At 43.8% G+C, this 22,502-nt stretch overlaps 1 protein-coding gene across 3 annotated transcripts in view; it reads left to right on the top strand.

Annotated features, from left to right (window-relative positions):
- Positions 1-22,502, top strand: part of HDAC7 (histone deacetylase 7) — a 235,504-nt gene that overhangs the window by 198,387 nt on the left and 14,615 nt on the right. For all 3 annotated transcript variants that reach the window (XM_087710652.1, XM_087710653.1, XM_087710651.1), the window contains 8 exons: positions 494-627; positions 4,710-4,830; positions 7,028-7,077; positions 9,997-10,104; positions 14,467-14,522; positions 17,013-17,100; positions 18,278-18,397; positions 22,237-22,334. In XM_087710652.1, coding sequence (XP_087566778.1) covers positions 494-627; positions 4,710-4,830; positions 7,028-7,077; positions 9,997-10,104; positions 14,467-14,522; positions 17,013-17,100; positions 18,278-18,397; positions 22,237-22,334 — 775 coding nt within the window. The remainder of the gene's footprint in view (positions 1-493; positions 628-4,709; positions 4,831-7,027; positions 7,078-9,996; positions 10,105-14,466; positions 14,523-17,012; positions 17,101-18,277; positions 18,398-22,236; positions 22,335-22,502) is intronic.

The raw sequence follows: 22,502 nt of genomic DNA, 5'->3' as shown, positions 1-22,502 counted from the left end.
AGCAACTTAGAACTAAAGAGAAATTTCCTGACAATTAGAATAATTAATCAGTGGAGCAGCTTGCCTCCAGAAGTTGTGAATGCTCCAACACTGGAAGGCGAAATTGGGGTTTCCTACCTGGGGGGTTGACTAGAAAACATCCAAGGTCCTTTCCAACTCTGTTTTTCTGTCATTCTCTTATCATTTTTTTACTACAGTTCTAATCACCCCATTCATATGCTAGAACTTTTAAGAGGAATATTCTCAGGGATTAAGGGAAAAAATCTTCATTCAAAAAATGTCCATCTGCAGGAAATTTATTCCAGTAGAAAAGATTTTTAAGTTGCAACTTATCACCTCAAAGGCTGCCTTTTTTCCTAGAAAGATGATTCCTGGGGTGGGGGGGGGGAGGATTCAATCTTCAGGTTTCAACTAACACTCAAGACTCACAGAGTCCAAAGAAAACCCACAGCTTTGTGAATGACTTGGGTGCCTCTTTTCCTCCCTGTTTTAGGGATCGTGTACGACTCTGTCATGCTGAAACACCAGTGCTCGTGTGGGGACAACAGCAACCATCCTGAGCATGCAGGCCGAATCCAGAGCATCTGGTCTCGCCTGCAGGAACGTGGACTACGCAACCAGTGTGAGGTAGGGGGCAGTGTAGGCCAGATGTGAATGCGCAAAAATCCTCTATTCTCCCAGCCTGATTTAGCTACACAATCCGCAAGACAAGTATTTTTTAGCTTTTCAATAAGTCTATACATTTTTTTAAAACTAATGGCTAATTTGGTGTTGTTGTTTTTTAAATTTACATTTCTACTAGGAAAATGGTGATAGTAGGCTTTTGTTGTTGTTTATAAAAACAAATTTTTGGGCAACGTTTTTTTAGAAAACTAAATGGCATCTCGCGCCACTGATACTTTAGCTTCGATTAATTTCTGTAGCAATGTGGACTAGAAACATATTTGAATCAAAATGTACATGGTTTGGCTCACCCTCAGAACTTTACTACCGTTGCCTTCCTATTACGGGATGTTTGCCACCTTGAGTGATTTATAAAAATAGTAAAAGGGGGGATATAAATAAATGAAAAAGGTACTGTTACTTTCTAAATAATCTAAAACATTCAAAATCCAGAGTAGCTATTCAACAGCAGTACTCTGTTGACCTTATAAAGGAAAGAGTTAATCTTATAGAGCAGTGTTTTTCAACCTTTTTTGTGCAAAGGCACACTTTTTTCATGAAAAAAAATCACGAGGCACACCACCATTAGAAAATGTTAAAAAAATTTAACTCTGTGCCTATATTGACTATATATAAAGTGTTTTTCCCACGGCACACCTTACACTATGTCACGGCACACTAGTGTGCCGCGGCACAGTGGTTGAAAAACACTGTTATAGAGGAAAGATTGCTAAAGAAACAATACAAGGATCCATGATTTACTACCACAATTGGGACTAGAAAAATCTATTATTAAATGATGCAGACATTAAGCAAGAGATTACGTGATAGCTATTTGCATCCTTCCCTGCTGTCTTCCCCATTGTCTTCGTCTGTCAGAAGCCAGTTGGGAAGATCACAAAATGCCAATCACGTGACCCCGGACATAAATATATACTGATTGTCAAGTATCTCAACTGCGATCACATGACCATGGGGACACCACAACAGTCGTAAATCTGAGGACCAGTCCATAAGTCACTTCCTTCAGCATTGTAGAATTCGAACAATCACTCACTAAACGAATGGTCATAAATTGAGGGCTACATACATTTAAATTACTGTATAGTATTCAACTAAAAGAGGAATTGATTCAAACTTCCATATCATTGTGAGAGAAATATTATTTGTAAGCATACTTCTTCCCTATGATTTCATGTAATTTTATTAGATTGTGCTTCAAACAGAAATGGCATTTTAAATCCCTTTCCCTCTCCCGCTCTCCCCCCCGCCTCTCTCTCTTATAATAAGTGCAAATCAATTCACTGTATGATAAAGGACTCTTCACTAATGGTTATGGACCACAATCTCTCACATTCTTCATTGCAGATTAGTAGACAGATATTTTTGAACTACCCAGTCTAGGGCTAAGAGAGGGAAGTGGTTTATTATGTGAATATTTGAATAAATTGATTCTTATTGGGTATTGTATGTTGCAGATAGAGCAATACTTCATCTGCAGACAAAACAGATGGTAATAGTTAGTTCTTTGGTGTGAAAAAAAACTTCACACTTGATTTTTGCACATCAGGCTGCTATAAAATACACAGGAGGTAACCTATTTATTATTTCTGGTCAATTGGCTATTCTCCAGTTTAACTAGTTCTTCTGTCCCCTCTCTCCCTCCTTCCCTCCCTTTCTCACCCCATCCCTTCAAATACCAGAATATATCATTTTGGTGAGGATGATAAGACTTTTGGGGCCCTAATTTCTAAGCTTCTCAAGAAAGTGGGGAAAACATAAACCAGCCTTTTTCCCATTTAAAGGAGAGGAAGTTTGTTTCTTGATGATGTATACAAAACAGGTTGGAATTCTATTTTATTTTTTAAAATCCATATCTTCTATATTCCACCGTCCTACCCCTTTTAGAGTGGAGTTAGAGCAGAAAAAGAAAATTGTGAAAGTCAAAAATAGGACAACTTTCTTTAATCTCCTCCATCTGGTTTTGACTGCAATATCCTGAAAGCCCCATTGGTTGGAATTCTCAGTTTTGCGGTCCCAGTACATTTGGGGTGGCTCTAGATTTGAAGAACCAAAGATGAAAAAGTTTAGAACTTTATCTGGAGGAACCCAAACCCATTTTTTTAAAAAAAAGCAATACCTTGCGTTCACATACTGAAGCAACACCTACTTAGCCACGATTCTTCATGAATACCTTTCCTTACAGCCCTCCCCCGTCATCTTCTCTCCAGCCAGTGATTAAAACAATGGATATTTCCATAGTTATATGTTTCATCCACTGATGTATACCTAAAAACCACTATTAGTTTCTCAGATAATTCAAAAGCATTTGATGAATTGAGCGGCAAAAACGGGTTCCATAAATTCTAGCCAGGTTTTATGAAGATGCCTACTCTGCAGATGCCTGACAGATGTGTATCTCACCAGAAACATTCACACATCTCAAAACAATTATGGACATTTCGTTTCTTATAAAACTCTTCAATTCCCCATATATGTAGCTTGAATCAGAGATTTAGGTTTTCCTTTCCTCTGCTTTTTTCTTTCCTTTTATTTAATATCTGCAAAGTATGCTTAGATTCCCTTTCTATCTCTAGTATTTGTTCCAACTAGATTAGCTAGGTGGACTATGTGCACATTCTTTGTGGATGGATAGAATCTCCCAGGCAATCTACACACACACACACACACACACACACACACAAAATAGACACACAAACACACACAATAGACACACAAACACACACAGACACAAAGATCCAGAAAGTTGTTCTAAACATGATAATGTCTTTATGGATGAAATAGAGGGAAGCGGGGGGAAACCAGAATTGTTCCTTTGGCCCATTGGAGAAATCTTTTAGCATAATGGTTGTAAACAACCTGTTTCAGCCATGATGCTTGGGGAAAATTTCTCCACAGAGTACAAGTTGTCCTCGACTTACGACCACCGTTGGGTCCAAAACGTATCTGTCAGGTGCTCCTTCGTTTAATAATCAAGAAAGAAACCACTCAACTCCATGCTTAGAATTAAGTGTACTTTTACTAATTACAAACGATGAGTAGCAAAGCAAAGCTGAGTCTGAGTAAAATGGCGCAAAAGCAATAGATATTATGTATAATTCAATCCATTCCCCTCGGGACCCCATTTCATAGTCCAATAATAATTCACCCAACGGTCAGGTGGGAGATGTCTTCAAAAAGCATCATCAGGGTGGAATGCTGGACAGTTGGCCTTGGCGGGAAACTCCCTTCTCCCACATGCGCAGATAGATGGTCAGGATAGCTCCTAATAACAATCCTCCAGTACATAATGATTCCCCTCCCAAATACCATGCCCCCCTCCCCGTTTCAATGGCAGCCGAAAAACAGCAGCGAAGCAGAGGCTGACATTATCGTGCTAAAGTGAGACATTTGTTAAGAGAGTCTACCCCCTTTCTTTACGACCTTTCTTACCACAATTGTTACATGAATCACTGCAGTCGTTAAGCTAGCACCTTGGTTGTTAAGTGAATCTGTTTTCCCCGTTGACTCTGCTTGTCAGAAGGTCGCCAAAAGGTAGCATCGTATGACCCAAGAACACTGAAACTGTCATAAGTATGAGTCAATTGCTTATGAATTTTTTATCCTCTGACCCTAGGGCTGTTGCAATGGTCATAACTGTGAAAAACAGTCATAAGTCACTTTTTTCCAGTGCCTTGTTAACATTCAATGGTCACTAAATGAGTCAGAGCCATCTGATCAGACTTGGTCCATTCTTAAGAGAGTCTCTGCATCCACTACCTTAAATGGTCGCTTCCTTTCAGGATGTGCCTCCCCCTTTAAGCAAGACAAGGATTTTTGGAAAGGCCAGAATGCTGCAGCTGGCTCTGTAGCAGCAGCAGCAGCAGCAGCAGCAGCTGATAAGTCAAATCCTAGAAATATATTATCTTTTTCTCAGAGCCTCCCCGTTTTCTCCCCAGCATCTCAGCCAGCTTTTGGAATATCCGCAGAAACCTGTTGCATTGTCTGCTTCTTGTGATGTACACCAACCCTTGTTTTTCTGCTAGTGCCTTCGAGGACGCAAAGCCACTCTGGAGGAGCTGCAGTCCGTTCACAATGAGCGTCACGTGCTGCTCTACGGCACCAACCCCCTCAGTCGCCTGAAGCTGGACAACGGCAAACTGGCAGGTAAGAGGCAATGTAATGTCTGTTGTGGCCCACCAGCGGAGCTGGCAGCAGATTCGGACAGTGAGGAGGTTGGGGAGGAACATGGGCCAGTCCTGGAGTCTGGGGAAGGTTCTGATGAACCCCATCTCTGATTTCCTTGTCCTGCAGCTTAGCAGGCCTCCTATTGGCATGGTCAGGCATGCTGGTTAGGGGTAGTGGATGTGTAGCCTCATTAGGAGGGCAACAGGATGGAGCAAAGGGAGTCAAATAGGAAAGGTGGATCTGACTTAGTTCTGGGGAATCTGCAGAGGGGAATGGTATCTTAGTTCTCTTGTGGCCCACCAGTGTCCAGCAGAGCTGGCAGCAGTTTCGGACAGTGAGAAGGTTGGGGAGGAACATAAGCCAGTCCTGGATTCTGGGGAAGGCTCTGATGAGGGCTCTGTGTCGGAAGCAGAGAGGGGGCCAGGGCCATATGCCAGTTATCAGCTGCCTTCAGAGTCAGACATCAGAGAGGCAGACAAATACCTGGAGCCTGTTCCCAGTGTGCGCATGTTCAGAGTTGCCAGACGAAGGGAACAGCTAAAGAATAGGGGTCGACTTTGGAGTAAGGCCACAAGTGGACGATGAATGGCCCCTCCCAGAGGAAATAAAAGAGGAGCGAAAGGGGAGTGGAGTTTGCAGGAGACAATTAGTTCGCTTAATTGGCTAGTGACTCTCCAGGATGCCTTGCCAAGTTCTGCAGATATCGGCCTGTCAGCTCTCCAAGCCAGATAAGGTCTGTGACTGTAAATCCTCCTTTGAAAAACTTTGCCGGCTGTGAATGAGCAGAATTCACTGTAAATTAACAAAAGGGGTTTTGCCGGGACAAAGATTTTGTTTCATGCTCTTGGGAAGCCTCGGTCAGAACAATGTCTCCCTTCATCCATGGATTGAAGTTGAGGAAAGCCATAAAGGACTCTCCTCATCTCTTGGATCCAAAACCTGCCAGAACCCTCTTGCAATCTCTCTGGGTTGGTGTCTCTTGTAGATATGTTCCATTTGATAAATGCCCTGCCAGGATTAATAGCTGGAAAATGACTGAGATCTAGTCAGTGTTGTACTAAGGAGAAGAAATGGAAAATGTAGGGTGTTTCAAGTGAAAGGAGTCTTCATCTACGCTGCACACTTCTTGCATCATTTGTTTTGCTGTTTTATTTCATTTATATCCCACCTTCTAGGGAGCTCCAAGTGGCATAAGAAGACAACAATGATTTCTCCTTTATATCCTCAAAAATAATACAGCCAGTGTTTTCTTCTAGTGCTTGTATGAGGACTTCTCCAGTCCAACAGTCTTAAACACTGTCCTAAACCCCAAAGTCACTTTTACAAGATGGGGCTCCACTGAGTATCCCATGAGAAGATTCTGTTTGATACATAATAAGAAACATATAAGTATTTTAAATAGATGATAAATTAATCGAGAGCCCCCCCCCATCTGTCTGTCTCTCTGTCTGACTTTTATATGTGCAAAATATCTCTTCAACTACAAGCAGAGCATTCTGCTTCAGATTTACCACAACTTTTATATCGCATGTGCATATCTATCCATAAATATTTGCACCAGCAGTGTTTCCCTATTTCTACTCTTCCCCCAAAGTTGGAAGTATGTCCATAGCAGCGATGGGGTTCACATTTTGTTATCACTGGTTCGTCACGCATGCTAGCTAGCTTTGCATGCTCTTTGCTCACATGCGTGCCTTCCGCACATGTGCCCAGCCTCAAAATGTGCCTAAATGGGATGGCATAGAGCCGGGGTGGGTGGGCAGGTCCGCCCTCAATTTCCACTCCTAGTTCGGGCAAACCGGTCCGAAGTGGCTGAATACCACCTCTGGTCCATATGATACATAGCAGGCCCAATTCATTTGAAACTAACTTTAACTCTAAGAAGTCTGCCTTGGAGAGCCATTGGTGGCACCCCAGTTAGATTGCAGTATTGTCAGGCTAATTCTACCGACCGCCAGCAGTTCAATCCTGACTGGCTCAAGGTTGACTCAGCCTTCCATCCTTCGGTAAAATGAAGATTGTTGGAGGAAATATGCCGATACTAAAATTCCTAGAGTTCCTTTGAATGTATTCTCCCCCCTTTTCAAACGGTTTGTGGGTAGCACTGTGGTACACCAACAATCTGACTCCCGTATATTTGATTACAGCCCCATTGCCTTCCCTTGCTTTCTTGCAGGAATCCTGTCCCAGCGGATGTTTGTCATGCTGCCCTGTGGTGGAGTTGGGGTAAGCGTCTTCTCCAGCAGGCGGGATGGTTTCCAGCAAAGATTCCTCCCCATACCTTGTTTCCCATGAAAACAGGCTGAAGTTGGTTTGTTTCTGGATTTCCAGAAAACAAAGGAGGCACAACCCTGGGAATGCACAGGGGTGGAAGGGAGAGATTTGGAAAGTTTTAGGTCCAAAAAGAGTTGCAGATGATTGGTCTGCCTATAGCTAAGTGGGCGTAGCCTAGCATCTAAAATGAACTTAGAGAATGTGATCCATTTCATGTCATGTGAGTACAAGGTATGAATCAGAACGTGAGGCAAATCTGATATTCAATCAGAGGGTGGAGGGTTATTTCTTAGATAGATCTTTGTCACTCAGGCCAACAGGGGTCAAGGAGTGTCTACCTCTCTCCTTAATGTTTTTTTTTAATTATTATTATCAGCACTCCTTTCCCAGACTTTCTGATCTGGTTCTGGGTGATTGAGGGCTGCATCTATGCTTTTTCTCCAGTTTTGTCTTGTGAAGAAGGTTCAAGGATTAGGGGGACAAACCAAAAGGGATAGGATTTATAACCTATCACTTCCATAGCAAGATTGCTGCTGGCCCCCAAACATGCTACTCAGCTCTCTCACATCTGGGAGCCTTGGTGAAGAGCAGAGGTGCTCCAAGAACCTGGAAGAGGGATTCCAGTAAACAGTCCCATCCACTTGCTCAGTTTTCAGACCGTTAAGGTCAGAAGATTCCTAGGTTGGAAGTGTCTTGGCAACTTGTGTTGATGGGCAAGGGACATTTCCCTAAGCCCATTGGCCAGGGGAAAGGTATCCATGGACCTCCAAATCTGTTTGGACTAAGGTCCCTTAGTGAATTAGATAGAGGCTCTTTGAAGGCCAACATCAGTTAGAAGGTTCAAGTTGTCTCTAGTAAACTTCACCATGCTCTTCCCCAGATTATTGTGAAGTCACTGAGATGTGAAACCCACCAGGGTTTTCTGTGTAGGCGTGATGAGATCTGGCTGTCATATCACATACCACATGATGGCCAAGGAATTCACCTCAAGTATTTTTTTTTGGGGGGGGGGGAATCTTGGTAAAATGTTCACACCGGCAAACATATACATTTGGCCCATCCTAGCTAAGTCCCTTACTTTTTTTTTTTCAACCTTTCTTCAGTGTGTCCTTTTCTCCAGCCATACACTGTCTTCTGCATCTAGTTCATAAGAAAACGATTTGTATCTGAGCAAATATGGGTAGTCCTCAATTTACAACAGTCCGTTTAGTGACCGCTTAAAGTTACAGCGGCACTGGAAAAAAGTGACTCGTGACTGTTTTTTTCACACTTAGCGACCATTGCCGCATCCCCATGGTCAGGTGATCAAAATTCAAATGCGGGGATTCAAAGCCAGATTCGCTTAACAACTGGGGGAACTCACTTAACAAATGCAATGCTTCCCTTAACAACCACCTTAATAGTTTAATAACTGCAGTGATTCACTTAACAACTGTGGCAAGAAAGGTCATAAAATGGAGGAACATTCACTTATCAAATGCCTCGCTTAGCAACAGACATTGGGAAACTGGGCTCGATTGTGGTCGTAAGTTGAGGACTATCTGTAAAGAACTTGCATACAGTCGTAGAGTTTGAAGGGGACAATTATACCACTGACACTATTATCCTGACCTAGTAAATTAGATGTCAAAAGAGTTTTTGGCCAGACTTTCCATTAGCGCATGATTTGCAGCATTAAACAGACTTTGTGTGAAGAGCCTTTCACCCAGTGAGTTCTGCCTACCGTCTGATGGTATAGACAAGACTTTGGCTGTCTCTATTTAGCAAGAATAGCGCTCCGTACTGCTGGAATGGCGACGGTCTATTGCACCCCTGCTATTTCTTACCTTACCTGACATTCTGATGTTCAGTCCCAGCCTTGTTCAGAAGTGTTCCTGAGAAGGGTTGGGGGAATAGGGTTAGGTTGGAGAAAATCCCCCTGGCCCCTCCTTCTCTCTGTCTCTCGTGTCCCTCCCTCTGGGCTCTCTGCCACGTTCACTTTCGTTCATCGCCTTCTTGCGAGCCTTTTTTTTTTCTCACTCTCTTTTTTCCAGGATGCTGCCTCCCCGACCATCCCTCTTCTCCTTCTCTTAACCTTTGGCTCCCTTTCTCTTGCTCTCTGCTCCTTCTTTCTTTCCCCCTTTCCTTTGTCCTTACTGACGGGGCTTGGATCTTCTCTTCCCCCTCCCTTGCACCCGGAGAGAAAGAGAGGGAGAGGGAGTGCGCGCCTGGAGCACTAAGGCAGAAGGCAGGCTCTGCTCACACATGGAGTTGATCAGAAGAGAATCTCTGAGGTTTTCCGGCTCTTACTTTGCCGATGACGTGATCCTGATCAAACCAAGATGTTTGTTTTTGAAAAAAAAAATCAAATAGAATCAAGAAGGTAAAAAGAATGGGTTCTTCCTGCCCCCAACGTTTTGCAACTAACTCTACAGGGTGGGGGGAAATGTGTTGGGAAAGCTCTCCTGCATGTCGGTGTCGAAGGAACTTGTGGGAGCCCAGCAAAGTTGAAGAATTGGGGATGGGGATTGTTGTCTAGGCAGGCTGCTGCTGTTGTGGTTCACGGAGGGGCACGTGTTGCATGCCAAGGGCTGCACCATTCCGATTTGCCCTCCAAGAGAGGATGCCCATGTTAAGAGCACCGCATTTGATCAGAGAGCCCTGAAAAGATCTCCTCTCTGAAGACAAGTCTCCTTGGTCCAAAACTAGTGATGGTGTCCAGCCGTTTTTCCACTGGTTTTCTCCTACACCATCTTCCTGGGAGGCTGTATGTGTGTTTGTGTGCATATGCCATTAGTCCATACCGTGGGTTTATTGGTTGCTGTGTGTGGAAATGTAACCACAGGGCCCTTTCTCTAGACTGAACTCTTCTTTGTCTCCTCCTGGGTCCAGGTGGATAGTGACACCATTTGGAATGAGCTGCACTCCAGCAACGCTGCGCGGTGGGCAGCTGGCAGCGTGACTGAGCTGGCTTTCAAAGTGGCCAGTCGACAGCTTAAGGTAAGAGCCCTGGTGGGGCAGCAAGATAGATAGGGAGCGCCCCCTCACTCGCCTCTCGGATTTCTTAAGGCAAAAGGGCATGTGATGATCTCAAAGGGGGGTGGGTGGGTTCCCAAAATGTATTTTTGCAGAGATAAAATGCAGAGTTGCATGAACTTCCCATGCACATCTGTCCATTCTACTACTCTCCCCTTTCAATAATGTTTTTGGTGTTTGAGTGCATGCACACCTTCAAGTTAGTACCGTGTTTCCCTGAAAATAAGACAGGGTCTTATTTTCTTTTGACCCCTGAAATAAGCGCTTGGCCTTATTTTCAGGGAGGTCTTATTATTTTTGAGGTGCAGGAGGCGGCGAGCGTGGTCACCTCATGGCTGCTGCTGTGTTGCAATATTTTCAGGGGAGGGCTTATTTTAACGCATGCGCTCAAAAGCCCGATTGGGCGTATTATCCAGGGAGGTCTTATTTTGGGGGAAACAGGATATAGAGATGCCTGCAGCTTTCTTCAGCTTTCTTGGCAAGATTTGGTTTTTGCCTGCTTCCTAGGCTGAAAGAGCGTGACAGCCCAAATTCACCCAGCTAGCTTTGTGCCTAGGGTGGGACTAGAACTCGTAGTCTCTTGATTTCTAGCCTGATGCCTTAAGCATTACATCCAATTGGCTGTCTCTTTCAAAAATCGTTTTCCATTACTCTGTTTCTGGTTTCAGAATTTGGGTGGATTACCATCAGCACCTGGCCTTGTGGGGCAACTTGCTGCAGTGGTGGGTTTCAAAAATTGTTGGAACCTACTCTGTGAGTGTGGCCTCCTTTGTGGGAGTGGTTTGCCACCCATGTGACCAAATGGGAGTGGCTTGTCACCCATATGACCGGATATGAAATTATGAATTAGTACTTAGGTCGGTCCAAGTAACTATTCAGAAACTCTGGCATTGAAGCATGCAAGTCTTAAAGCTGTCAAGTTACAAGATCCTTGCCAGTGGTGGGTTTCAAAAAATTGTGGAACCTCTTCTGTAGGTGTGGCCTGCTTTCCGGGTCCACTGGTGGAACCTCTTCTAACCAGTTCGGTAGATTTGATGAACCGGTTCTACCGAATAGGTGCGAACTGGTAGGAACCCACCTCTGAATTGCTGGTATCTCAGCAGGACCTTCCATGGATGATGGTCAGGGAATTAAAACGTGGCCACATCTCCCAACCTCACATACACATTATCATCCTTGCTGGGTATTCCAAAAGGCTGGATAAGCACAGAATCGAAGGGGGAGGGGGAACCCCTGCAAAATCTGAAGTGGTGTATGGAAATAAATACAATTTCCCTTAACGATTCTGACAAGGATAATCAGAGTCCTTCCCCCCTGCTCCTAAAACGGACTTCAACTTGTTATAGCGCAGAACAGTTGCACATATATCTGAAGAGGGAGGGAGCAGGTGTTTCTAGTCCTCTTTTGATCAATGTAACTTTCTGTTCAAAACTGGATCCTCCAGTGAAGTCACAACTGCAGCTGGTTAAGCAGAAGGACCTTCTGTGGTGACTCCAAGGCTTTGGCAATGGCTTCAAGGAGGTGTAGCAATGGTCTTTGTTGTTGGCCTTTCAAGGGAACAAATGCTCAATTATATTCACAGGCATTTGGCAGCTGAACCTGAGAATGTGTTTTAATTGAAGACTTACCCATTTCAGTTGTCAGGCTGAAGAGGGAGGGAGAGAGAGGGAGGGGGAAGGGGGAGAGAGAGGGAGGGGGATTTAGAGAGGGGGGAAGAAGGGGGAGAGAGAGGGAAAGAGGGAGGGGGAGAGGGAGGTAGGGGAAGGGGGAATGGGGAGGGAGAGGGAGGGAGGGGGAGATAGAGAGAGGGAGAGAGGAGGGAGAGAGGGAGGGAGGGGGAGAGAGGGAGTGAGAGAGAGGCGGTACTGGTTACCATTTTTTCAGAGTTGTTTTCGGTTTTTATTCTCATCTTCTTCCTTGATGTAATTGTTTCTTCCTTCATAGAGGAATTCCACTCCAGTCAGGAAATATAACATGATTGTGTTGATGTCATGGAGCGGTATAGCTAATCAGATTTGACCACTAATGACATCTTAGAGCGTAAACAAAGCTGTTTTAATTAGAAGTAATAAAATAAAGCCCCCTATGAAACAGCTCAGTTCTTCTCACCCTGTAGGACCGATCATATTCGATCTCTTCAAAGACAAAATGTTGCTGGAAAGAGAGCCCCTTTTATAATACTTGCAAATATCTGTAGTTTTTAACGTATCAGAACATTGCCAGCTTTAAAAATGCAGATTGTTTTCATTTTCTTTTCTTTTGGCTATGTAGTTTAATGGAATGGGACACTGGGTTTTTTTTATTTTTAAAAAAGGACCTTAACGCTTAAAGCAATGTTCCTCAACCTTGGCCTACCTGAAGATGGCTGGGGGATTCTGGGAGTTGAAGTCCACACATCTTCAGGTAGGCCAAGGTTGAGAAACATTGGCTTAAAGTAAGGCAAGCAAAATAATACTTTAACTTATGTCAGCGGTATTTTGTCAAAGTGTGAAAAATGTAATAATAATATCTTAAACAGAAAATCTTAAATGAGAAAAAAATAGCAGGTGGAAAAAAGTGTAGTCGTATCTTAGCTAGCCTTTCAATATGCCAAGCAAGTTCATTGCTCTTATCTTTTTGGGGAAATCAGTGGGACTTGAATTCATCTTGGCTAATTTTTCATATTGCTTTCATTGGGAAATGTATCCTTTGTGCTCTGGATTTAACCTATACTTTTTCCATATCTTAAAATATTTAACATGACCATATTAGTATTACTAGTCCTTATAATTGTAACAACTCATGAAATTTCACATATAGTTGTCAATTGATGGAGTGTTTACTGTCATCTAAAGAGAAAAGAGCTATTCTCACACATTCCTCTGGGTTACCCAGTGCCTTAAAATCTTGTCTGGATGTTGAGAATACAAGTAGTCAGGATTTAGTGACTGCCTCATTTAGCCACCATTCGCAAATGGCAACAGTGGATGAAAAAAATAACTTTATGACCAATCCTTATACTTTCAGGTCTGTAAAGCAAAAGGAAAGGCGAAGTAAGATCATAAACAGTCACATTTTCACTTTGTGACTGCTTTGCTTAATGACAGAGCCACTAAACAAGGACAGCCCTTATGGCGGGGGGGGGGGAGGTTGCAGGGAAGAGGATAGGAGGAAAAAATCTCATTGAAGATACATACAACATTAGATCTAGCCCATTTGAATTATTGCTTGGGGGAAAAATTAAAATTTTGAACATTCATGAATTACACTGTAACATTTCAAAATAGAGAGCGCTGAATTGCCATGCCTTTCGAAAAGATAAAATGATGGTGATCCAACCACACTTAAAGTACTTCCATGTCTCATTGGCTTGTTTACATTTTTTTCCTACTAACATCTAAAGAATTTAACCAGAGGAGCAGTCATATATCATATGCTCTCTAAACACGGCTGACCATTGGATTGCAATAAATGCTTTTCTAAGCCAAAGCCCCTTCTGAGCATTTCACAAACCGATAGTCAAAATCGGTAGATCTTTTTGCCCTTAACAGAAAAAGACATGCTCTTGATTACATAGGCCCATAACATGTAGCCTTCATAACAGGAAGTCGCATAACCACATCTTAATAAGAAAATCCAATTAAAGGATGAAAAAACCCAAACAGAAGAACAAACCACTAAGGGGGGGAACATCGTTTACTCACCTTTCAGCCAAATAAACTGAGATATGATTCAAATAGAGTTGTGTGTGCGCTTACCTGTCCTTTGTGCAGCCCGGTTCTCAATGCACCACAGCTGGGTGGCTAGGGACCCCTGAATTACAGTAATGCATGCAATTATTGCTGCTTTTTTTTCATTTCTACAAAATATTTATTTTAAGCACTGTGCATACACAAAGTCCTCAACTTATGTCCACAACTGAGCCCAACATTTATCTTGTTAAGCAAGAAATTTGTTAAGTGGGTTTTGCCCCGTGTTACAATTTGTTTTTCCTGCCCCTTTTGTTAAGCGAATCAACACAGCCATTAAATGATTAACCCGGTTGTTAAGTGAATCTGGTTTCCCCGTTGACTTTGCGTGGCAAAATGTTGCAAATGGGGATCGCGTGACCTCGGGGCACTGCAGCCATCATAAATATGAGTGAGTTGCCAAGCATCCATGTATTTTGTTCACATGCGATCGTAAGTGTGAAAAATGGTCATAAGCCAAGTTTTTTCTAGTGCCATTGTAACTTTGAACGGTCACTAAGTGAACTGTTGCAAGTCGAGGACTACCTGTACTGATCGTGACAACAGTATTAACTGTGCTGTTTTCTCTCTTTTCTTTTTCTAAAAAAAAATCTCACAGAATGGCTTCGCCGTTGTACGACCTCCAGGACACCACGCTGACCCCTCCACAGCAATGTAAGGAGAATCACCTCTGTGTCTTCTCTCTTCTGAGCCACGGCTTATCTTCCTGACAGACCCAAGCCCCTTAGAGTCCTCCATGCCTGTGCAATGTCAACGCTCCACATTCTCTCTGTGACATCACAGGCACAGTTGGGACCCAGAGGCATTGGGTTCTGTTCTTGACAATGGTCAAGCAGGCTGAGAAAGTTGGGGAAATGCAGTCATAAACAGTAATGGATGCATCCGATGTAGCACTGGGTTTATGCTGGGTATACCTTAGATCTGATTAAGCAAAGTGATAAGAAGGAGCAGGGTTTCGTCCATCAGAGTCGGGCAGAAATAGAGAGCAAACAAAAAAGAAGACATAGGAAAGCATCAGGCTAGAAAGCGGGAGACCGTGAGTTCTAGTCCTGCTTTAAGGAACTTACTCAGCTGGGTACGTTTAGGCTAGTGATTCTCTTTAAGCTGCAGGCAAGGGCAAGCCACTTGCAAACAGTCTTGCGAAGAAAACTGCAGGGACTTGCTCGGGCAGTTTGCCAAGAGTCAACAGTGGCTCAAAGGCACACACACGCGTGTGTATGTGCACAGCCGTGACCCGACAAATGCGCGCCGACAAAACCGCGGTGCTAAAACCGCGATGTCAAAAGCGTGCCAACAAAAGCACGCCGACAGAAGCGCGCCAACAGAAGCGCGATTTAAGTTAAGGTAAGGGTTAGGGTTAGGGTTACAGCGTGCTTCTGTCGGCGCGCTGTTGTCGGCGTGCTTCAGCGCTCATTCGTCGGCGCGCTTTTGTCGGCGTGGTTTTGTCACCGCGGTTTAGTCAGGCGCGGTTTTGTTGTTCGCGCATTTGTGGGTGAACCCTGTACACCCACCCACCCAAATGGGAGGGCAGGTCTCCAGTTGCACAGCTATGACAGCTACCTTGATGCTTTTTATCCCCTCTCATAAGATGCCACTGGTAATACTTTTTTAAGCTTCTGATTTGATCTCAGAGCAGCTGCTTTTACCTACAAAAGAAGGGCAATTGCTTCCAGAATAAAAAGCATATCCAGATTTTTTCCCTCTCTCTCTTTTTTTTTTAAATGACTAGATTTAAAAGCTTCTATTCAGGCTAGAATGATCAAGGGTAATTTCTTATTTCTATTCCTCTGAGCAGAAAAAAAAAAAACAAGTAATAAAGGTAGCCAGCCTCTGCATGCCTTTTTTTAATTTTCTGGATCACGGTAGAAGTCAAGATGAAGAGAAGCAGCCTGCCATCTTCCAGATGTTTTGTCCTAAACTTCACATAATCCCCCTGCCATTGTCCAAATAGTTGGAAGTGAGGCTTGTATCAAAACATTGAGATTTCGGGCCAGCTTGCAGCCTGGGCCACTTCCAGGTTATTCCATCCCATCTTTCCTTATTTCCTTTATTTAAATCCCACCCCCACCCCCCATTATTTAGCTAATCATTATTGTGTTTGTTCGATTTGAGTTGGTACAGATTCCTGCTTCCTCCCAGAAAATACTATGGAGCCTGCTGATACTTCTTTATTCATAGTTGGGGCAACGTTTGACTTCCCACTAATTTACATTGTAAAAATGAGTCCACTACAGTATTAGCATTCAGCATGACGAGTTGCTTATTTTATTTTATCCTTTTCTTTTCTTTGCAGCCATCTCACTATTGATCAACTCTAGGCAGCTACTTGTCCTTATATAAGAAGCAATCAGTGGCTAAGACGCTGAGCTTGTTGATCAGAAAGGTCGGCAGTTCAGCAGTTCGAATCCCTAGTGCCACGTAATGGAGTGAGCTTCCATTACTTGTCCCAGCTTCTGCCAACCTAGCAGTTCGAAAGCACGTAAAAAATGCAGGTCTCCTCCAGCCAAAACGTGTGTCCTTGTAATGCTAGGCCCTAATGCAGCACATGAATGGAAGAATGCAGCAAATGGCCCCGGTTCCATCACAAAACCGCGCCCGACTAAACCGCGTCGCTGATGTCATCAACAGGGCGACAACAGCGCGGAGACAGAAGCACGCTGTAAACCCTAAACCTAAAATTAACCCCTAAACCTAACCCCCTAAACCTAACCCCCCTAAACCTAATCCTAACCCTTAACCTAACCCTAAACCTAACCCTAACCCTTAACCTAACCCTAAACCTAAACCCTAAACCTAACCCTTACCTTAACTTGAATCGGCTTGCTTTCAAAGCACTATTTAAAGCGCTGGCTGTTGTCGCCCTGTTGATGACGTCAGCGACGCGGTTTAATCGGGCACGGCTTAGTCGAGCGTGGTTTTGACGGGTCACGAATGGCCCCTTGCATAACACCTGGCCCCTGGGGTCTCTGCAGGACATAGGGAATGAGTCCCTCTTGCCCATACTGTAGGATGGTCTTTGCATGAAGAGAGATTGGATTACTTTGGGGAGGCTGGTGTAAAGCAGTTGGGCAAGATGTCCCATAAATACATTTACTGTCTATTTTGGTTGTTCACCAGCTTCTTGTTCTCCTTGTTCCTTGGCAGGGGTTTCTGTTTCTTCAATTCGGTGGCAATTGCAGCCAGGCAGCTCCAGCAAAAAGGAAAAATCGGCAAGATATTGATTGTCGACTGGGTGAGTTCCTCTTCTCACTTGTCAGACAGAAAACCTCTTGTTATCCTTGTGGAAATGAAAGGAAAAACATCTCGAACCTGGCACTCTTTTCATCTGCTAATCCTACAAGCCTCATAATCCCCTCCACCAAGCTGGTTGACTGAAAGTGACAGGGGTCATATTCCCGCATCAGCTGAATTTGCCACTACACTAGACATGGCAAAAAGGGAATTGGGAAGTTGACATGTTGTGGTTGGGATCACGTTATTGCTGGTTCCACCACAAAACCACGGTAGACTAAAGCACGCTCGATGAAAGCACGTATGTGACGTCATCACAGCGCGACGAAAACAGCACGCTGTGAGCGGTAAACTTAAAATTAACGCGTAAATCTAAACCTAACCCCCCCAAACCTAACCCTAAGCCTAACCCTATACCTAACCCTTAACCTAACGCTAAACCTAACGCTAACCCTTAACCTAACCCTAACGCTTAACGTAACCCTAAACCTAACCCTAACCCTTAACCCTAAGCCTAACCCTAACCTTTATGTGAATCGGCTTGCTTTAAAAGCGCTTTTTAAAGCGCCCTTTTTTCTCCGCGGTCGTATTTGTCGCGCTGCTGATGACGTCAGGTATGCGCTTTAATCGGGCGCGCTTTAGTCTACCGCGGTTTTTGACGGGTCACGGTTATTGCTATATAGGTCATGTGTTCGGCTACAAAATATTACATGAACCCAGCAATTGTGTTTTGCTAACTTGAGTTTAATGTTGTGTGTGAATTTGACCGATGGGAGGGCACAGCATTGGAGGAAGGCTATAATAGGATGTAAAATAGAAGAGCACTGGCAGCTAATGACCATATGTGAACCAACTTCACAGGCTTAATGTCTATGGAGATTCTCAGTCATGCAGGTCATGGTTGTCCCAAAGGCGCTTAGACTTTCTTGTTTTTCTTTGAAGACGTTTCGTTTCTCATCCAAGAAACTTCTTCAGTTCATGTTTTTTCTTTGAAGGGGTTTCGCTTCTCATTCGCTTTGAAGATGTTTCGCTTCAGCTCAGCACCAGGAGCTCAAGAAGCTTCTTGGATGAGAAGCGAAACGTCTTTGAAGAAAAACAAGGAAGTCCTGTTGCCTCTTGAAAAAAGCACCTTTGGGACAACTCACAGGCTTCTTACCTTCTCTCTTCCTCCCCCTCAGGATGTTCACCATGGTAACGGGACACAGCAAGTTTTCTACAGAGATCCAAATGTCCTCTATCTCTCCTTGCATCGCTATGATGATGGCAACTTCTTCCCGGGTAGCGGAGCAGCTGATGAGGTGATCTCCTGTTTTACACATACCTGTGTCTGTTTCCCTGTATCAGAATATTACTGATACCCTGCAGAAAAAGGGAAACAGTTTCAGTTTCAGTTTCAGTTTTCACTTTATTTGTATGCCGCCCTTTTCCCTGGGGGGACTCAGGGCGGCTCACAGTTCAAAGGGGGGGGGGGAAGGACAAACAATTTACAACATGAAAACACTACCTCATTTAAGAACACAACAGTCATACAATTCGAGTGGGGTTAGAGTCTTTAACCCCAGGCCAGCCGGGACAGCCAGATTTTAAGAGCGATGCGGAAGGTCTGGAGGGTGGTGAGGGTCCGAATCTCCATGGGGAGTTCGTTCCAGAGGGTCGGAGCAGCCACCAAGAAGGCTCTCCTCCGGGTAGTTGCCAGTCTACACTGGCTGGCTGATGGAATTCGGAGGAGGCCTAATCTATGCGATCTTATCGGTCTAGTGGAGGTAATTGGCAGTAGGCGGTCTCTCAAGTACCCAGATCCAATACCATGAAGGGCTTTGTAGGTGACAAGTAGCACCTTGAAGCGCACCCGGAGATCAACAGGCAGCCAGTGCAGCTCGCGGAGGATAGGTATTACGTGGGTGAAACGAGAGGTGCACCCACAATCGCTCGCGCGGCCACATTCTGGACTAGCCCAAAACCCCAAATTTGAGCACCATGTGATTGTTGGTGAATTTGAACCTTGCAAACTAAATAGTATATCTCAAACCACTTGAACCAACTGCCAGATCAGGAACTGCTGTGTGCCAGGAATGTCTCTCCCCTCCCCCACCTCACATCTCTGTACAATAGTGAAAATGCAAATCTCTGAAAAATGCTCCTGTTCAAAAATGATTCCGTGTACTATTTTTTTTTTAAAAAATATTCATTTTACTGCATTTCTATCTTGCCTTTTCCACCTTGCAACGGATGTGGGAATTTCAACAATTCTGTCCCATTAACAGTTCTGTGAGATATGTTTGGCTGAGAGAGAGTGACGACAGAGCTCCGTGCTGGAAAGAGAATTGAACTTTATCTCTTCAGTTATAATTCAATCCCTTCAATCACTACCCATAGAACAAACAAAACTAGATAGTCAATTAGCTTCCAGAAGTTGTAAATGCTCCAACACTGGAAGTTTTAAAGAAGATGCTGGGTACCCATTTGTCTGAAGTGGTGTAGGGTTTCCTGCCTAAGCAGGGGGTTGGACTAGAAGACCTCCTAGGTCCCTTCCAACTCTATTATATCTCAAATTAAGGCATGGCTATAGCATCCTCATTCCTGACTTCTTCTAAACTAGAAGGATCACAATGCTTCCATAAAAGTAGAAGCCACTGGGCTTCTTAAAGGCACAGGAACCCTCCTAAGAAACAAAGTCTGACCACTTGATGCTTTACTGCCCTTATTACCTACAATCTCTAAACATCTGTATGTCCTATCTGCTAAATTCCTCTGTCTGCAGTTGGTATCTGCTTTTCTTGGTTTTTTAGGTTCCTGGTGGAACTTTTAGGCCCCTTGCACCTCTACCCGCTTAGTTTTTCTTTAATTTTACCCACACTCAGCCTTCCTAGTCTTTTAAGTCTTAACTCAGCTGACAAACATCCCTCTCTCAGAGACTCCATCCTCAGCCTTGTTCCCCAAGGGCGCTGGCGAACCTCCTGCTCAGTCCATCCATATGGAGCCTTTCTTGGCTGCAGGTTAGAAAACATAGACATGCCCTTGGAAATTCATCGAAATGTAAACATCATTGGTTTTTGGCTTCTTCTTTTTTTTAAGGGATGTTAGAAACATAAATGCATTTGAGGAGCAAGAAAGTTCTCCGGAGAACTTCATTAAGCTACAGCTGAACATTTCCAACTCTAAGAAGAAGACAGAGAACTTTGCCCCAGCTGAGAGTGGGAGGAGGGCGAATCAATTGGGCTTTTCTGGTATTTCAAATCCATCATGCTTTACAACCTGCTTTCAAAGGGGCTTAGTGCTGAAAGTGGCCAGGATTGGAGTTGGCCCCCATCTGGTTCTCATCTCTCCCTCCGAGCAGGAGATATCAAAGGAGCTGAAGCATTGTTTATGATGCCGCACAAATCCCTGGGAGACTGTGGCATATCACTCAAGGCTTCCCCCTCCCCACCATCCCCTTTATAAGCTGTTTCCCCCCCCCCCCCTTCATCAGACACACTGTCAGTTTTGATGGTGAGCCCTGCCCCAAAGGAGAGCTGCCATGGATTTTTTTTCAACTCTTTCTCTTTTCTTGTCTTTCTCTCGCCCAGCTAACAGACATGGTGTGATTTAGAAGGGTGATTGCTTGCACTTCAGAGGGGGATTTCCTCCCGCTCCTATCCATTTTCTTCATCTCCCCTCTCTTCCTCCTCTTCCACCTCCTCCTCCTCCTCGTGGAAAATGCTACCATTCCCTCTTTCCTTTCACACACAAAACAAGCCAGGTTCTCGGTTCTAACTCCAAAATGAAAGGGACGTCAGAGAGTTTTCTCTTGGAGTAAACCTCTGTCTAGGTCAGAAGCCTCCTACCCAAAAAGCTAACAGAACTATATTTCACACAGAAAAGTTTGCCTGTTCTGTGCTGCATTCATGTCACCTCTTAAAACATTGGGGCATTCGTGCTGCACCATTCATTGGCCACGGGCTCAACTTTGGAATGACCAGGTGTGACAGAAGAGGCTAATAAGCACTTACAAGCAGTTCTCCAATACTTATGGGATGCCACACAAGTATAGTGGAAACTTAGCCACCACTACCCTCCCCTGAATTTTACAAAATCGGACCTTCTTCTTTTGCAGGAAAGAAAGAGCGGAAGATCAGTATACTCCTGCACATGAAAATAACTGAACATTTTTCTTTTACAAGAACATTTAAGCATAACATGCACATGAATATTTGGAAAACTACTGTTGCCTACACTGTGCATTAGAATAGTACTTGGGATTTGATTCCCAAAAGATACTGTATGTAAGTTTGATGTACAGTAAGGCTATGCAGCACTCCAGAAATAGTGCAGAAGGATTCTTCTACTGATCACTCCTCTAAGAATCACCAATTTAGAATGAAAATTCTTCTGTATATAACCTTCACTCCCTCATTAACTGGATTTTTTTCCCCCTTGGGATGGGGGGGAAATCTATATTAACATTACCGAGGAATTATTTTCTGAAATGACATTTGGGGGGAGAATTTTGGAGTTGATTCTGATGTTTCATCCAGTACACGAAGTAGCCCAGTTAAATTTATAATAGAAAAACACTTATCCTTGGAAAAACCTATGAGTTTCCTTTTATGGGGCAAATGGAGAATATTTGCTTTGAGGTTTGTTTGTTTTTAAGGAATGCAGTAAATAAATGCTGTATTTCAGAGAAGTAATTCCCAAAGAAGAGGTCATTTATTCCTAAGACATTTGTGGTTTTGTTGGGAAAAAAGTATCTGAATAGCTAAAGATGTGAAATCTGATTTCTTATCATAGGAAAATGTAGCACTCGGGCTTCCCTCCCAGTTTATGGTGAATATGCTTTGTGTTCCAAAAAATGCCTCCCACCCACACACCCAAAAATAAATGTGCACATGATCATTTACCACGATAAGATCACCAGAAGCAAAACCATAACAGTGGAGTTAAGGAAGCATCCACAAATTGCTATTTTCCTGTTATTGAATGCAGGTCATCTATCCGGTGCTATCAATATAATAAATTTAAGATTGGGATATTTTTAGTTTAATTGCCTTGGACATTAGGATCCTCTACATGGCTGCAATGAGGCTGTTCGGTTGATCTGGAGATGTGGTCATCTCAACAGTGGGGGCCTGACTTGCTCCCTGTTTTTCTTTTTCAGGTGGGCTCTGGGGCCGGAGAAGGTTTCACCGTCAATGTGGCTTGGACAGGAGGCCTTGAACCCCCCATGGGAGATCCAGAGTATTTGGCGGCTTTCCGGTAGGCCCGCCTGACACAAGCTTTGATACAATGCCTATTCTTCCAATAGGGCCATGTTGAGTTACGTTGGCAAAGGCTGCTCTGAATAACATTTTAGATGCAATGGAACAATTTACTTTTAGCTGAAGGGGCGGGGGGAGGAGGGGAAATGAAGGAAGAAAAGAACAG

Source organism: Thamnophis sirtalis, unplaced genomic scaffold (assembly GCF_051295495.1).
Source record: "Thamnophis sirtalis isolate CommonGarterSnake01/CBP01778 unplaced genomic scaffold, rThaSir2_p1.2 scaffold_3, whole genome shotgun sequence".
Classification (NCBI taxonomy): domain Eukaryota; kingdom Metazoa; phylum Chordata; class Lepidosauria; order Squamata; family Natricidae; genus Thamnophis; species Thamnophis sirtalis.
Note: the sequence above shows the minus strand (reverse complement) of the source record. Positions and strands in the feature narration are given on the sequence as shown.